Source organism: Notechis scutatus, chromosome 1, assembly GCF_049901735.1.
Source record: "Notechis scutatus isolate UNSWTSFEM ecotype Mainland chromosome 1, rNotScu1.2, whole genome shotgun sequence".
Classification (NCBI taxonomy): Eukaryota; Metazoa; Chordata; class Lepidosauria; order Squamata; family Elapidae; genus Notechis; species Notechis scutatus.
Window position 1 is genome coordinate 130,480,084 of NC_142009.1, and position 18,281 is coordinate 130,498,364.

Consider the following 18,281-nt stretch of genomic DNA (forward strand, 5'->3'; position numbering starts at 1 on the left):
CTGCTCTTCCATAAGCTTGAACACCATCAGGCTTCACACTGAAACTGAACTCATCCCTACAGCATAATACACATTATACACAATTGGATAATAATAATAATAATAATAATAATAATAATAATAATAATAATAATAATAATAATAATAATAATAATAATAATAATACCTTCACATATTTGTGGGGGTAATCTGTGTGACACCCTTGCTGTTTAACAAAGGGGTCTCTGTTTCTATGTGTGTGCAATTTTTATATTAGATCTTTAATTTCCAAATATTTACACCAGAAAAGAAAAGGCCCGGTGTTCTATCTATGACATTTATTTGAGGAACAAAGTATTTCCAATTATCAGCCAACATTGAGATAACGAAGCTCAAAAAAATAATAATAATGAGGACAGATTTATAACAGTATGTGGTATTTAAGAGCTCTGGGGACTCTGTTAATAACAAGCCGTCCATCATAGCTTAATGAGGCAAATAGCCATGGGTCGGCTGAGGACCATTCCACAGCATAGACGCTGTCTTCATGTTCTTCGTAGGTAGCTATTATGCTATCCTGAAGTGGCTCTTTAATCCTAAAATTCGAAAGAGAAAAAAAAGGGCAGGGAAGAGAAAAGCAAATGATTGAAGCAATTCTGATTTATCAGGTGCTGGAATATGTCATGTTCCTTCTCAAATGTGCTGTTAAAATGTGATGGACACTGGAGAGGAAGAATTATCCAAGAAAATGAGATACAAACAAGCAAATGAAAGATTTTAAAATGGACCCGTTGTCCCTGCCACCCCGAGATCCCTTAATTAAGTTTAACAGCAAAAGCTGTGTTAGTGAAGATTTGGGGTGGGGGGGGAAAGATCCATTTGCAAGCTTTCTCCAATCCAGCCTGTTAAGTCAGAGGAAATTATGCATTAAAATGGTTGTCCAAGAGCATATTGCAAACTGAAGTCCATAACTGCATTCCTTGAGCACATGGTAGTTTCAGATGCTTAGCGCTGAACATTATCAGTAAAATTTTCAAAACATATCAGCCAGGTTGCAGATAAAAAGGGGGACATGAATGTAAATATGAGAAAAGAGTCAAGATGGTGTGTGTGTGTGTTCCTGAAAACTGTATGTATTTTACTTACTTATTAAATTTATATGCTGCCCATCTCCCCAATAATGTGATTCTGGGCAGCTTGCAAACCACAAAAAGATAAATAGAAAAACAAGTACAAAATTTAAAAACCAAGAGACCAACAGCACGGGGGTGAGGTTTTCTTACCCTGTCAGCCACCTCCAGGAGTGAGTACCCCCTTTGGGGTCCCAAGATAACCAAAATGTCCTTCTGGAAGGCCAAAAGAATAGGAGCCAATCTCACCTCCAGTGATAGAATGTTCCAAAGGATTGGAGAAGAGCAGAAAAGACTCTTCTCTTGACCCCACTGGCCGATATTTCTTAACAGACAGGTTCCATAGCAGGAGCTTTGGGGAAGACTAGTCCCACTGAGGTGAAATGGCTCCTCAGATACCCTGACCCATGCCTTAAAGCAGGAGTCCTCAAACTTGGCAACTGCGAGTTGAAGTCCACAAGTCTTAAAGTTGCCATGTTTGGAGACCCCTGCCATACAGTATTTTAAAGGTAATGACCAAAACCTTGAATTGGATCCCAAAGCAAACAAAATCTATTTTCCCATTACTCCTTTTTTCTTTTTAAAATTTCTTTTTAAAATTGAAAAATGTGGCTTGTAGGAAAACCGGCGATGTCCCCACTGCTCTGGGGGAAAAAAGATGTTTGGTGTAACACATGTCATTGTCAGAGGACACTATTATGCTTTATTTAATTAGGTTAAGTTAATGAGGGTTTAATAAACAAGCATGGACTGTTTATTAATTACTTTTTCTCCGTGCCAAGGTTTGCATGGAGGGAGAGGTGTTCTAATGTTCCACCTAAGATTAGTCATGGGAGAGGCACATGCTAAAGCTGATAAGAGATGCCACTTTTTCTTCCTTTTGGTACTTTTAATTGCCTTAAGTTATTTTGTCTTCTGCTGAATTACCCTTTGGGGATTAAAGTAAACTGGCAACATAGAGGAAGCCATTTGCTTCTAAAAAGCATGGATAGTGCAAAGCTGTATTTTAGGAAGTATTTTTCTGCAAAATGCTTAGCAAGTTTCAAAATCTTAGTGACAGAGCTGTCTTTGTGATTTTCTGAAGTTAACTCTAATTACTGCTAATACTATTATTATTATTATGCTTGCCAGTAGTATTCAAATTGTTACTTCTGGTGGCTTTCATTCATCTCACCTCAAAACCCCCTTTATCAGTAACATGCATTATTCAGTGGGGTTACTATTTCACTTTATCTGCTTAGGTGTGCAATTAAATGTTTAACTGTCAAGGAAAGGAGATAAGGGTAATTTACAGGGTACACATAAGTTTCTTGAGGCCAAAAAAGTGTCTTCCTACATACACACACAAGCAATCTCCCCAATGTAATGGGCACTACTTTTATTCATAATTTAATATGTTGCCTTGCTTGAGAATTTTTATTAATATTGTAGGGAGGCTGGAAATTGTTATCTTGCAAGTAATTTCCCATCCCCAAATGGGTGGAATATTGAATGATCAAAACTATGAAATTTAAGGCCTATGACAATCAACTGCTTTATATTTATTTATAAAGAGCCATGGTGGCACAGTGGTTAGAATGCAGTATTGCAGGCTAATTCTGCCCACTGCCAGGAATTCAATTCTGACTGGCCTGAGGTGGATTGAGCCTTCCATCCTTCCGAAGTGGGTAAAATGAAGGCCTGGATTGTTGGGGGCAATATGCTGACTTTAAATGGTTTAGAGAGGGCTGTGAAGCACCGTGAAGCAGTGTATAAATCTAAGTGCTATTTATTTACATCTTTTATTTGAACAATATGCAGCATTCCCTATCTTTAACTTAAAACATCAGCCAAAAAATGTTGAGTTTGACACACAGCTTAAAGATGAATGTGAAGCACCATGCACTCTTGAAAATTGAAAATCCTCAGGTTGTTTGCATATAGTAATGGAGTTTAGGGTTTACCACAGCACCTCCAATTAGAAGTCATAGACAAGACACTTTTCCCCCCAAACCTGACTTTTATTATCACCAGAAATCACCAAACTAACCCTCAAATTCTTCTCCTTAAAGTTAAAGAGAAAATAGACTTTTCCAGTCAAATAGTTCACAGTGTACAAAAGCGATAGTCAGATGCCAGCCCGAGGGACAAACAGAACTGTGAAACGCACCCTGCAGATGCCCTATCTCTGTAGCTTCAGGCAAAAAGTGGCCAACATCAGCATTTTGGCAGCAAACAATGGAATCTTTCCAAACAAAAGATTGCAAAAGAAAAAGAAATGTGAACAGACAAACTTTTCTTAAAGCAAGCTCATTATCGTGTTTTAGCCTTTTCTGCATTGAAAAAAGAATGGACTCTCACTAAGAAGTCATAACAATTCACTCAAGCAGTAGAAAAAAGCATTACAGGCTTAATGTACTTTCATGAGAAGCTGCTACCTATGGTGGTACTTAATAATACTCTGAACCAATTAAACAATATTTAGATGGCAGATGCCAAGTGGATCAATCCTCCCTATCTTTATTGAGCATTTTAATTCTACCATCCATCTCACTTAGAGAACCATAATCGATAAGGCATATTTTACATGTGTCTTCCAAGAAGACTTCAATAGTCTTGTTGGAGCAGACCAAGAAAATAGGCTATAGGGCATCCAGTTCAATCCAAATTGTTATTGGGAGACACCATTCAATTAAGAGATTCAATTGAACCGCCTTCAAACTGAACCTTCATATCAAATTTCTGCACAGCCCTCCTATTTAAGCATTCCTGTTTCAGACAAGGAACCACCAACAGATATAATAGAACCCCAAGTGACCTATCTTGAGATCCTAGAAGGTTATTCATAAACTAGTGTTTCAGAACTGGGGGCTGGGAAGGAAGGAGAGATATAAGTCATGAGTAGCACAGTGGTTAGATTGCAGTATTACAGGTTATTCTGCCCACAGCCAGGTAGTTTGATCCTGACTGGCTCAAAGTTGACTCAGCCTTCCATCCTTCTGAGGTTGGTAAATAAGGACCCAGATTGTTGGGGGCAATATGTTGAATCTGTAAGCCACCTTGAGTCGCCATATGTGAATAGGTAGCAATATAAATTTTCTAAATAAATAAAATAAATAAAAAGTTTAAGTGCTATTGTTACTGCTATCATACCTAATACACATTAGTAGCCAGATTAATTTTCGGAGAGTGACCGCAAGATATATTATCATAAGGGGGGACGGGGGACTTTTCTATCCTCTTTCTCCATATTGTGACTAAAAGTTTGCATCTCCTATCATCACTTAAATCCTGCCTCATCATTCTCATATGGAGAGTGCTCTCATCCCTTAATCAACTGCTTGTGCAACAAATTAGCAGTTAAGCAGGCAGCAAATAAGGCTGCTGTGCAGATTCAGAAATTAGGACAAGGACATGGCAATAAGTGCACAGAGAAACACCATCTTTTCTATCTCAAATTTCCAGATAAACAAATCCAAGTAATATTAAAAGGCTTAGATTTAGTGGGCACAATAGAAAGTTAGTGGGATCAAGCGGATTAATGAAACTAATCTTTTCTCCGGAGACAAATGCTAGAGAAAGGATAATAAGGGTGCAGTCATCTATTTGTGATTTGCCTTAATTCATGTTTAAATTTTTTTAAAAACAGCTCCAGGAAAACGTTGATCCAATTATGGAACAGCAGTGAAACTAAAATTGGGAATTTCAGTGTGATCACACCTGGGATACTGTATGGTATTTTTGGAAATGACACTGTAAAGAAAGTGAATTATACAATAGTTTTTGTTTCAGTTCCACTGCATTCTTAGGTCCTCCTGGTCATACCAATTTGGATCCAATGAGTGGCTGGATCCACACAGTATATGCAGCATTTTTCATTAGCTCTCGTTCACACAACCCATAACCATAATTTTTAAACCAGAATGGCTAAGTTTGGCACGCTGAACCAAAATCAAGTATGCTATATCATGCCTTGGAACCATATATGTATTTAGTCATTGTATATGCAGTTTTTCCCCCTTTCAACTTCCAATACTTATTTAGAATGCACCACACTTGCCATTTTCTTGGTCAGTCCTCCAGGTTCTAGAGTTCATTTTTAGCTTTTCATGGTTTACTTGGGACTTTTAGCAATTAAATGCTCATGAGATGTTTACAAGTGACCTATCTTGTAATCCTCTATTAACAAAAGAAAAAAAAACTATAAAAGACCATTGTCTGGAATTCATTTTGATCTTAATTTGCTATGTATTAATGTTTAACCATGTATCTATCAATCTCTTTAGTTCTTTATTTTAATTTTAATTTTTTTATCCAATCTTTATAAATAACTCAAAAGGATGAACATACCTAATACTCCTTCCTTGTCCTATTTCCCCCCACAATCACCACCCTGTTAGGCTGAGAGAGAGTGACTGGTCCAAGGTCACCTAGCTGGCTTTCATGTTTAAGGTAGGATTAGAACTTACCATCTACTTATTTCTAGTCTGGTGCCTTAACCACTAGGCCAAACTGGCTCTCTTTATAATGTTATAATGTTTCATCCTGGTTGCTTCTATTACCCACTCTTCAAATTTAGAATCCTTATGCAGCCCTGGATTACTCAGTGAGTTCTGCTTATTCAAGCTCGTTCTATAAGGACAACTGTAAAGTTTTTGTTTAAATAGGAAGTTAGACTTACAGAGGTTGACTATGATCTATAGCAGGGGTGTCAAACTAAATTTCATTGAGGGGCGCATTAGGGTTTGACCTCTGAGGGCCGGAGTGGGCGTGGCCAGCTCGACGTCATTGGTGTTGGCGTGCCTGTGGTGGCCCAAGTGCTTTGCCAGAAGAGGATTTTCAAATGCTGCACACGCAAAGCACGCGCTCACCGAACCAGTTATTACACCGGTTGAATCCCACTCCTGCCCTGATCTGTAGGGAGGTAAGTTTCTGTCACTCCTCAACCCATAGGAAAAAGTGGTTAGAAGTTACTTCTTGATAGACCTTTGATTTCTCATTCTTTCTGTGAGGATGGGCAAGACAGAGTCTGGGTACTCATCTTCTGACTTTAGAGCAGTGGTTCCCAACCTTTTTTTTCGCCCCGCACCGCTAAAGAAATTTCACTCGAACCTTGCACCCCCTGAAATTTAGAAACTACTGAACACATTAAATATATGGTAGGATTGAATCTTTTCAGCTATGTATGTGACGGCCACTAAATAACGATACTTAACTCTAAAATGAAAACAAAGTTAATCCATTGCATAATAAATAAAAATGCCAACATATAGCCAATATCCTATTATTTACCTGGACTATTCTCGCACCCCCTGGAATATCATCTCGCACCCCCAGGTTGGGAACCCCTGATTTAGAGGATGATGATTACATACGTGGCTGGGTCTTCTGAGTGGTTGGCCCTAAAAATACATTGGGGACGTCTCCTCAACTTTCACTATCAAAATCTTTTCTGCACCTTGAAAGATTCAATGTTTGGGAAATGACACCCAGATCTAGTCATATAATATTATTGTGGTCACTATTTTTCCTCTGCTATATGACATTTAGAGAAATTTAAGATGAAATGAATTGCACTCTCGGTACCTGATACACACAGATGCAGATATGTTATTTGGGGGCTCACATCCAATTCTCCCACTGGCAAAATATGATTGACAAGAGTCCTGAAGGATATGGTGTGAATGCATACAAAAAGAGATTCCTTTTATAGTTCGTATTATTTGTCTCATCATTTCTCAAAAGTTATATTTAGACAATACAAGTGGAATTTTGCAATAGGTAACTGCAGACTGGAGTTTTCGGGGTTCTAGCCTACCACATCTTTCAGGACATATGACTGAATGTGTTGTCTTATTATTTTTCTGGGTCTAGTGAGGATAAAGTCTATGAGGAAATGTACAAGAAGTGATATAGTGCAGAATTCAATATAGGACATGGATATTGTAGTACAGAGGTCCCCAAACTTTGCGGCCTGGCAGCCCAGCTGCAAGAAGGGGAGAGGGGAAGCAGGCCGTGTGAGCGACAGGCTGGCATGCGCGCACGGACAGCTTTCCTCACCTGCTCATGCATGTGTGCATTGGCCTGCCACTTGTGCACGTAGAGCTGTGTGCATGCTGGCCTGTCGCTTGCATAATGGAGCTGCACACACATGTATGCGCTGACCCGCCATTCGTGCGAATGGAGCTTTACGTATGCATGGTGGGCTGCCTCTCACAGTCCGATTCTAAATAGGCCACGCCCTAGTAATGGACCGCAGCCCGGGGATTGGGGACCCTGTTGTAGTAGATCCCAGTTATTTAAAAATGCAAGAGGACATTAGAAATTTGATACAGGTAGCGGACTCTAGGAATGATAAGTAAATGACAATTTTTCAAGCAATTCTTAAACTTAAAGCTGAACAAATTTAAACTATGTGGTTCAACGTTATAAAGTAGCTACGGAAATCAATAAGGAGGCAAGCACCAGGAAATCATTCCGGGGGGGAATCAAAAATTTCCTCCACCTGTATTATATATGAACTTATAGAAGGCTTTAAAAAAAAAACTTTCCATGAGTTTTGGATCCAAGTCCATGTGATCTTGTAGCCTCAACATGTGTGATATAAAGACCAGTTATTAAAAATAGGAGAAGTGCCAGTTCCACTGCCTTACAAAACGTAATTATTTCAAATACATTGATCTACTTACCAATAAGGTGCATACATAAATACCCTAAAATTAGTAGAGAAGATTCCCATTGACCAAGATGTAAGTAGAACTTATAGACATCTTTAGCGAGTGTATTAAAAGCAGGTAGTTTCTTACTTGTCATCTTGTTGACGGTCTTCTTGATCACTAAATTCATCATCGTCTACCAAGTGTCCGAAAGGCTCAGAAGAAATTGATACCATATTGGAAAGAATGACTCTGCTGTCACTGCTGCCAGTAAGTACTAACTGATCATGGGAATGATTATAACGCACATTCCAAACCCTAAAAAAAAATAAATGACTATGACAATGATGATGAACAACGGTCCCTTTAATACTTCCTATTGCATGTTGCAACTAAATATGTTGAAGACATCTCAAGCTTTCAAAGCTCATATTGTGAACAACGATCAATGACTGCAATAAAACAATTATTTGCCAAGAAGCAAGCTGACTGGGCTGATCAAATCTAGAGAGCATATAAACTGCTCAAAAAAATAAAGGGAACACTTAAACAACACAATGTAACTCCAAGTCAATCACACTTCTGTGAAATCAAACTGTCCACTTAGGTAGCAACACTGATTGACAATCAATTTCACGTGCTGTCATACAAATGGAATAGACAACAGGTGGAAAGCATAGGCAGTTAGCAAGACATCCCCAATAAAGGAGTGGTTCTGCAGGTGGTGACCACAGACCACTTCTCAGTTCCTATGCTTTCTGGCTGATGGTTTGGTCACTTTTGAATGCTGGTGGTGCTTTCACTCTAGTGGTAGCATGAGACGGAGTCTACAATCCACACAAGTGGCTCAGGTAGTGCAGCTCATCCAGGATGGCACATCAATGCGAGCTGTGGCAAGAAGGTTTGCTGTGTCTGTCAGCATAGTGTCCAGAGCATGGAGGCGCTACCAGGAGACAGGCCAGTACATCAGGAGACGTGGAGGAAGCCGTAGGAGGGCAACAACCCAGCATCAGGACCGCTACCTCTGCCTTTGTGCAAGGAGGGACAGGAGGAACACTGCCAGAGCCCTGCAAAATGACCTCCAGCAGGCCACAAATGTGCATGTGGCTGCTCAAACGGTCAGAAATAGACTCCATGAGGGCGGTATGAGGGCCCGACATCCACAGGTGGGGGTTGTGCTTACAGCCCAACACTGTGAAGGACGTTTGGCATTTGCCAGAGAACACCAAGATTGGCAAATTCGCCACTGGCACCCTGTGCTCTTCACAAATGAAAGCAGGTTCACACTGAGCACATGTGACAGACGTGACAGGGTCTGGAGACACCGTGGAGAACGTTCTGCTGTCTGCAACATCCTCCAGCATGACCAGTTTGGCAGTGGGTCAGTAATGGTGTGGGGTGGCATTTCTTTAGGGGGGCCGCACAGCCCTCCATGTGCTCAACAAAGGTAGCCTGACTGCCATTAGGTACCGAGATGATATCCTCAGACCCCTTGTGAGACCGTATGCTGGTGCAGTTGGCCCTGGGTTCCTCCTAATGCAAGACAATGCTAGACCTCATGTCTGGAGTGTGTCAGCAGTTCCTGCAAGACGAAAGCATTGATGCTATGGACTGGCCCGCCCGTTCCACAGACCTGAATCCAATTGAGCACATCTGGGACATCATGTCTCACTCCATCCACCAATGCCACATTGCACCACAGACTGTCCAGGAGTTGGGGGATGCTTTAGTCCAGGTGTGGGAGGAGATCCCTCAGGAGATCATCCGCCACCTCATCAGGAGCATGCCCAGGTGTTGTAAGGAGGTCATACGGGCACGTGGAGGCCACACACACTACTGAGCCTCATTTTGACTTGTTTTAAGGACATTACATCAAAGTTGGATCAGCCTGTAGTGTTTTTTTCCACTTTAATTTTGAGTGTAACTCTAAATCCAGACCTCCATGGGTTGCTAAATTAGATTTCCATTGATAATTTTTGTGTGATTTTGTTGTCAGCACATTCAACTATGTAATGAACAAAGTATTTAATAAGAATATTTCATTCATTCAGATCTAGGATGTCTTATTTTTGTGTTCCCTTTATTTTTTTGAGCAGTGTATAATGGGTTAGATCCAGAATACCTGAAAGTGGAATATCACACGTGTACCATTAGAGAAGCTAATGAGGTACCATCACTAAGTTTATTTCCAGGGATTTTCAGCTAATTTACAAGGCTTTTCATTACTTTTACTCTGAGCAACCCAAGATAAAGTTTAATAAGCAATCAGCTTTAGAGCTTATGTTCCAAAAGAATGTAAATATAGTTTAAGACTCAAAAGCTCATGTAAACTCTGGCTGCCTCATCTCCACATCCCCCCAGAAATTGACGGTCTTATTCAAATACCTTAACCATTACACTACACTGGACGGTGGGATGTTTATTCATGAAAGAACTACGTTGGATTCAACTTAATACATGCTACCAGGCTGAAGAAGAAGACACTCCTTTGCTTTTGGATAGATAGCATGTCACAAGACTATCAAATTTACCTTTCCTGAGAACATGAATAAGCCCTAGGATCCTGATACAAACTACTTTCCATTTGGGTTTCTAAAATTCTATTATATATAATTGACAAGGTTTGCTGTCAGGGTAAGTTCTAAATTTTTGAGGGTGGGGACCTCTGACCATTACCTGAGCTTCCCAAACCCTCAAAAACGATTTTAAGACAATCTAATGAGCATATTCAAACCTGCCAATCTCAGTGACAGGAAAAAACACAACCAAGTAAGCAAATGACTTGTTTTATTGTGTTTTTAAATACAACTGAGGTAGAAACAAATTGACTAAGCTCTCAACTGGAGCAGTGGTCTAGTTTCTTTCCATTTGAATTATTATGCGGACCTGGTGTGGAACTGCCTAGACCACGGATATCAAACTCGATCATGTCACGTGATGTATTGTGACGTATCACAATGTTTTTTGCCTTGCCAGAGTAGGTGTGGCCTGTGCATGACGCATCTGATCCGTGGGCCGCCAGTGTGACAGGCTTGGCCTAGACTTAAGCCTGCACATGGTTTAGTACCTGTACATGTAATTTCCTTTAAGGCAGAAACGTTAATATTGTTAAACTAAAAATCATTAAAACATTGCATTTCCAATGTTTGCATGAATATATAAGGAATATGTAACATTTTCCCTGTAGTAAAGCAAAAATATAAGTAATATATTGTAAATATTTTATTAATTCAATCCAAATTATCCCCAGAACCTTAGAGGGAACAGTAAAAGAGTCCATTAATAGTGAATTAGCATTATTAATTGTGTTTTTAAGTTTTCATATCATGTCAATGTCTTCAGATGCTTGGCACCTGTAATAAATTAATAATCTATCAATAAGAAAAGATGTTAAGAAGCTGCATCTTGTACTAAGTGACTTCAAAGTTCAGGATTGTTTTCCAACATATATTGTTCTGAAAAAGAATTGTGAAACATGAACATTATATCTCTTGTACAAAAGTTTTTCTAGGTTAATCTTCCACAAAAAGAAATAACTAAGCTCTACTTAAAAGTACTTTTCAGTATGGGCAATATCTTCCTAATAAGCATTTGTTAGCTTTCAAAGTGTTTCTTTTTCTTCCTTTTAATAGTCTTATTCTTAGAGACTACCTAATTAAGTTTTTTTGGCAAGGTTTTCCAGAAGTGATTTGCCATTGACTCCATCCTAGGGCTGAGATAGTGACTGGCCAAAAGATACCCAACTGGCTTTGGGCTTAAGGCAGAACTAAAACTCAGTTTCATTGGTTTCTAGCCTGATGCCTTAATCATTATACCAAACAGGTTCTTGGAAATTTTTAAAGTATAAAAGCTATATAAAATATTTTCTGTGCTGAGAAAAAGATGAAGATCTGTAATCCAAGATGAACCTTCCTGAAAGTTTTGGAGTACCGGACAATAAAAATGGAATTTTAGAAAACTGCCAAATAAATTCAACTTTACCAGTGGGAATGGTCTTCTAGTGTCTTCACTGCCTCGTTGATGTTTCTGGTGTCCCAGAATTTCACCTTGCAGTCATCTCCACAACTAGCTAGATAGTACTGTTTGTTGGGATTAAAATCTAGGTCCCGCACCAGCTGTCCATGAGCATTTTCTATACAATATATTTGGCTGTACGAGAAACAAACAAAAAAAGATTCATCAAGAATAAAAACATCTATAGTGAATGCTAGGTAGGCTGCTAATGAAAAAAAAGGGGGTGGGGGCATGTTTGCACTGCAAATTTATCTATGTCCATTTAAGAAATGATCATTAAGGAATGATTTGTTGCATCTGTTCTGGTGGCAAGAACTTAGCATCACTGTTTCACTCCTTTAAAACTATCGTCTGAACTGAAAGTCTGGAAAAAGACCCTTTACTATGAGCAAACAATATGGGACCTCCCATTATATGAACTCAGAGCTTCTGACACCTAGATACACGCTACCGTATCCATCACTCTTCTTCTGTATTGCTATAGGGCAGTAGGTAGGGGGAAATAGCTATTCATTAGTTTCTTGTCTTTACCATACTGGCAGCATCCCTGAGAACTTGTATCCATGCCAAAGTCCCTCTTCCATGTGGGAAAATGGGGGACAAAGAACTAATGAATAGACTGAGATTGCCATATGTGCATCTCACAGTGCCAATGATGAAATTCAGATGTGCATCACAGTAGATTTGCAGCAGGTTGGATGCCGGTTACAGAAGCTTCTTGCTGGCACCGACTCAAAGTGAACATGCTGTTTCATTCTCACTTTATTGCAAACTTGGTTCGTTCTTCTGGCATCCAGCAACAAAAGCAGAAAGGAATACAACAGCCCTCTTCAAATACTTGAAAGGCTATCCCATGGAAGAACAGGAAAAAAAACCTATTCTTTTTAATTTCAGGATGCAAAATATGGAATTTCTCATTTCATGTACAGTAAGGCTGGTTTCCATGAATGTTAGAAAAAAAACTTCCTAACAGCAAGAACAGCTCAACAATGGAAGCAGTTAGTCAAAGAGGAGGTTGGCTCCTTTACATTGAGCAAAGGCTAGTTAACCATCTGATTTTAATTGGATTCTTGCACTGAGAAGGAGTAAATTCTGTCAAGTTCCAGCTCTATGATTTTAGGATTCTAACAACGTGCAAATCTAATCAAGCATACCACAATAAAATGAATTAATTTTTTAAACCCAAGCAATTAATAACAGAAACCAATTAAAAGCAGTGGAGGCTAAAATATTACCAAAAGATAATCTAAAAATACTTACACTACATATTTGGGTTGGAAAATTGGCCTACTCTAATTTATTATATACATATACATATACATATACATATATATATATATATATATATATATATATATATTTGTTTTCTTAAGTTTTCGGGTACTTACATGTATGGTATTCGGCTTGGTTCGGGTATTTTCCCACGTCATTGTAGTTGTTCTTTAAAAGTTGTAGCAACGTTTCAGCAGAATCTCATCTGCCATCATCAGGCTTCTGTATTGTGTCCGTCTGTGGGTCAGACTTTACAGTGGTTTCAGATTTAAATTTGGGGCAGCCTATTGCTGTGCCAGAATGGTTTTTCTTCATCCTGATTGGTTGGGAGTCTTGGTCTGTGTTTATTGGTCTCGGAGTTTGCTGTGTTCTGCTTGATTGGTGTCTCTAATATCTTCTGTCTGTTTTTGGCTCTTTTTGTATCTTGATTGGCTGGCAGCATTGTGTTACTTTATTGGAGGCCTTTAGTGCAGCTTGGCTTCGGCTAAATGGACGGCTATCATTAGTTAGGCAGCTGGGTTTCATCTGGGTGCCTGGTTGGGATGTGTTTGAGCTGGAGGTATCAGGGGGATCTGTTTGTGCCCAGGTGTTTGCCTGGCTTGTGGTGTGGAGATTTTTTGTTTGTGAGTGCAGGCTTCCAAATGATTGACAGCCTGGTGGAATCATCTCTTCTATTCATGCTTTCTGGTCTTTTTCAATCTCTATGGCTTCTCTGATGACTCTGTGGCTAGGGTTTTCCATAGTGGCCAGGGTTTTGGTGCCATTGAAGTTGATGCTATGACCTGTGGCTTCCATGTGTTGGACTAGTGAGGAAGTGTGTTCCAGCTTTTGACTGCATTTTTGTGTTCATCCAGGTGGGTACTTATTCTTCTATTGGTCTGTCCAATGTATGTGGCTGGGCATGATGCACAGGGGACTTCGTATATGCCTTGGTTTTCCAGGTCAATTTTATCTTTGGGGTTGCTAAGGATGGCTGCTATTTTTCTGTCTGTTTTGAAGGCAGTCCTGATGTGATGTCTGTGTAGTACCTTACTAATTTTGTCTGTAGTACCTCTTATGTAGGGCAGGACAGCTGTTCCATAGGTCTGTTCATCTTCTGGGTTTCTATTATGTTTCAGTGTGTTTTTGTGGATCAAGCTGGTGATTTTGCTTTTGTGGAAGCCGCTGGCTGTCAGTACTTTAGTCAGGGTGCATAGTTCAGTCTTAATGTGTGTCTTGTCTGCCAGGCATTTGGTTCTGGTAATTAGTGTTTTAGCCACGGAGTTTATCTGTGCTGGGTGGTGGTGGGATTGGGCGTTGAGGTAGCGGTTAGTGTGTGTTTTCTTCTGGCGTACGGTGTGTCCTAGTGTGCCATCTGTTTTTTTGTAGATTAGTACATCTAGGAATGGTAGTTGTTTGTTTGTTTCGTTTCCATGGTGAACTTGATTTTGGGGTGTGTGCTGTTTAGGTGTGTTAGGAAATTGTTTAGGTTTTCTTTTCCATGGGGCCAAATCACAAATGTGTCATCGATGTATCTTAACCATAGTTTGGGTTTGTGGGTGGCATTGGCCAGGGCTCTGGATTCGAATTCTTCCATGAACAGGTTTGCAATGACGGGTGACAGTGGTGATCCCATAGGGGCTCCTTCAATTTGTTTGTATCTTTGTCCTTTGTATATGAAATATGTGTTGGTTAACTAACAGAACACAGCTGCCTAACTAATGATAGCCGTCCATTTACCCGAAGCCAAGCTGCACTAAAGGCCTCCAATAAAGTAACACAATGCTGCCAGCCAATCAAGATACAAAAAGAGCCAAAAACAGACAGAAGATATTAGAGACACCAATCAAGCAGAACACAGCAAACTCCGAGACCAATAAACACAGACCAAGACTTCCAACCAATCAGGATGAAGAAAAACCATTCTGGCACAGCAATAGGCTGCCCCAAATTTAAATCTGAAACCACTGTAAAAGTCTGACCCACAGACGGACACAATACAGAAGCCTGATGATGGCAGATGAGATTCTGCTGAAACGTTGCTACAACTTTAAAAGAACAACTACAATGACGTGGGAAAATACCCGAACCAAGCCGAATACCATACATACATACATACATACATACATACATACATATATATATATAAATAAATTATAAATTAATATATAAATAGGACTATCGCTGAAGGCTGCCCTACAAATTTAGATCGTACAGGAGTAACCTGATATTGTACTTCAGAAGTTGCATTGGAGAGCATTCTCCTCTGCAACAACAGGCATTATATATTATTAATTTTATTATTCATGATATTATTATTATTATTTTATATACTGGTGGAATCACCTTGACTGAAGCAGTAGGTAGGTAGAGATAGATGATAGAGAGATGGATGGATGGATGGATGGATGGATGGACGGACAAGCAGACAGACAAAAAGGCAGCCAGAAAGCTGGCAGACAGATGGATTTGGCTGCCGGTTTATTTCCAAGTGCAATTCAAAGTACTGATAATAGCCTTTAAAATTCTACATGGCATAGGCCCAAGATATCTGCAGGCCAATTAATGTTGAGCTAACGTGTGACTGAGTGTTTTATTGCCATTATTGTTGTTGTTAAATATCTTTAATATATTTTTACATCTGTGTGTGGGCATGTGTTGGCATGTGTGCATGTATCTACACCCACAGATATGTGGTCTTTTTGTCCTTGCTTCACATATATTAGTTGGCATGGAGCCATTTAGTAAGCCATTTGGTAAGCCATTTAGGTTTGCTTGAATGAAGGGCTGCAAAGCAGTACGAATAAACACATGCATAACAAAAGCTTGAGAGCATGGAGCAGTCTTTATCTGGAGACCGAAGCAGAATTCATCTTCTGGGGGAGATGTGGAAAATGTGGCTGAAAGGCCTGTTTCCAAGTGGCTCCAGCACAGGAGAATGACCACCGTGGAGTCTAGGAAAACCATCTCTTGCACAACCTCTCTTCAAGATCTTGTGACCCGAGACGAGACGTGAAGGGATAAAAGAAAGTCTAGTCAATTGCTAAACAGGCTGCCAACAAAGCCAGGGCGGGAGAGAGAAAACACAAGATAAGAAGATGTCACAGATTGGCTAACAATTTTGTTTAATAATGACCTACCACACACACACATATACACACACACACACACGGCATTGCTCTGCACGCTCTTGCAGAAAACGAAAAGGGAGAGGGACTGAAAAACACAAAGCACTTTTAAACATGCATTTTTAGCATTTCCTAATTGAACTGATGGGGAGGAGGGGGATGTTCTATCAAGAAGCATAATTGGAAACAATGGAAATATACTCCTCCCCACGAGCATGCTGGAGACATAAAACTGAATTTAAAGGCATCTCCCCTTTAAGGCAGGAGAAGTTATTACAAGACATCCGTCTTCCAAGGCTAGTGATAAATTACTGTGTGCTAAGGGGATAAGCTGTATCTTAAAAAAGCTGGCACAGACTTCTGTTGTCATGGCAACAGATGTGCACAACATCACTCCTCTGCTTATCAAAATCACAACTCGACCAGGAAAGGAGTCCTATATTTCTTATACTGAAGTATTAGCTTTGCTAGCATTCAAAATTATGATATGTTGCAACCCCAACCTTAAATAAATGTGTACCAAGAAGCTAGCTGTTAACAGAATGGAAATGCCTGGTGTGTTTATCTTACACCATCAAAATCAAATAGAAATGGAAGGGGTAATTTTTCCTTCATTATTTTTTTTTAAAAAGGAAGGAGAGTAGAACTTCTAAGAAGGAAACAGGGCATCAGAGTCAGCCAGTGTTTAAATCCAGATCCAAAAGGTAAGGCTGTGTTGGTCTGTTCTGAACCGTATCAGCTGACTTCAAATGACATTTTAGAAAATACTCGCTCAGGGTAATCTATTTCATTTTATCTAATGGGAGATTTATTTATTTACTTCAGCCAGAGAGGAAGGGGCGCATCTCATTAGATGTAAGGATAAGGGGAACATATGACAGGTTAGTTATTAAAAAAGCAGTGGCAGGTGAAAATGTGACAAGTTAGTTATTACAAATATGCCAGGCCTGTAAGCTGGAACAGCTACCAGTACTACAGTAACCATTACTGCTGCCCCCACTTTTTTTTTAAACTGAAACAGGAGGATCTAGCCAGAAACATCAGGGTAACTTATCTGGTTGGTGTTTTGTTTCAAGAACACAAAGAACCATGCTTCTTACTTCATGGTGCGTATATCCCATCCTCGAATGGCCGTGTCATTGGCTGTGGCAATCTGGCTACAGTTATGATGAGGACTCCATTTTCCCGAGGTAAACTTCAGCTGTCCTTTTCCTTCCAAGGTCACTGAATTTGACAACTGTGCATCAAAAAAACAACCCAAATCAGCATCTCTAATACAAGGTTAATCCAACCAATAACAGCAACGGCAACTTAAAGGTAATAACACGCAGAGCAACCTGGCTCTAAAAAAAATCACAGAATTATTCTTATGTTGGATTACAGTTCCAGTCTAAAATTCATCACTAACTTCATGCAAACTGTGCAGTTGTCTGTTTGGTACAATTACCTGCTTATATGCATATGCTCAGGGGTAGGCTTCAAAAATTTTAGCAATGGGTTCTATGCCCAGTTGCTGGGTGGGTGTGGCCATGGTGGGCATGGCCTACTCAGCCTCTTGCACCATTTCTACTCTCCCCGGGCTCTGGAGACTTTCCTAGAGCCTCCGGGAGGGTGAAACGGCCTCCCCAGGGCTCCGGAGGCTCTCTGGAAGCCAGAAATGGACACGTTTCCAGTCTTCCTGAATTTCTGGGAGGCCCGTTTTTTGCCCTCCCCAAGCCTCCGCACACGCCCTGCACTTACCTGCATCCAAAATGGGCTGCGTGGGGATTCCTGGGAGGGGCAGGATGGGGTGGATGGGGCCAGCCAGGAGTGGGATTTGGGGGTTCTCCGAACTGTGCAGAATCTTAGCTAGAAGATCTCACAAACTCCTGTGAACCCCCAGCAGTCTACCCCTGCCTACGCTGAAGGACTATCCAGAAATACTGCTTTCTGCTTTTTCTTTTTGTTAATTACTGCAGAACTAAGAAGTGAAAAAAGGTCTGACAATTATGCTTTAAAAACAACAACTTTGGTCCCAAATATTTGGTCATATTAATTTTTTAAAAAAATATCAAACCATTCAAATATTAGATGTGGAATAACGCTTCTCAGTGGAAAACCTATTTAGACTGTGGGAATGAGATCTGGAATTCCATCAGTGTGCA

General features: G+C 40.0%; 1 protein-coding gene across 2 annotated transcripts in view; it reads right to left on the bottom strand.

Annotated features, from left to right (window-relative positions):
• Positions 1–302: 302 nt before the first annotated feature.
• EIPR1 (EARP complex and GARP complex interacting protein 1) overlaps positions 303–18,281 on the bottom strand; it is a 60,363-nt gene continuing 42,384 nt past the window's right edge. For both annotated transcript variants that reach the window (XM_026665296.2, XM_087946060.1), the window contains 4 exons: positions 17,238–17,374; positions 11,726–11,893; positions 7,895–8,062; positions 303–575 (listed from right to left, as the gene is read on the bottom strand). In XM_026665296.2, coding sequence (XP_026521081.2) covers positions 401–575; positions 7,895–8,062; positions 11,726–11,893; positions 17,238–17,374 — 648 coding nt within the window. In that variant the 3' untranslated portion in view covers positions 303–400. The remainder of the gene's footprint in view (positions 576–7,894; positions 8,063–11,725; positions 11,894–17,237; positions 17,375–18,281) is intronic.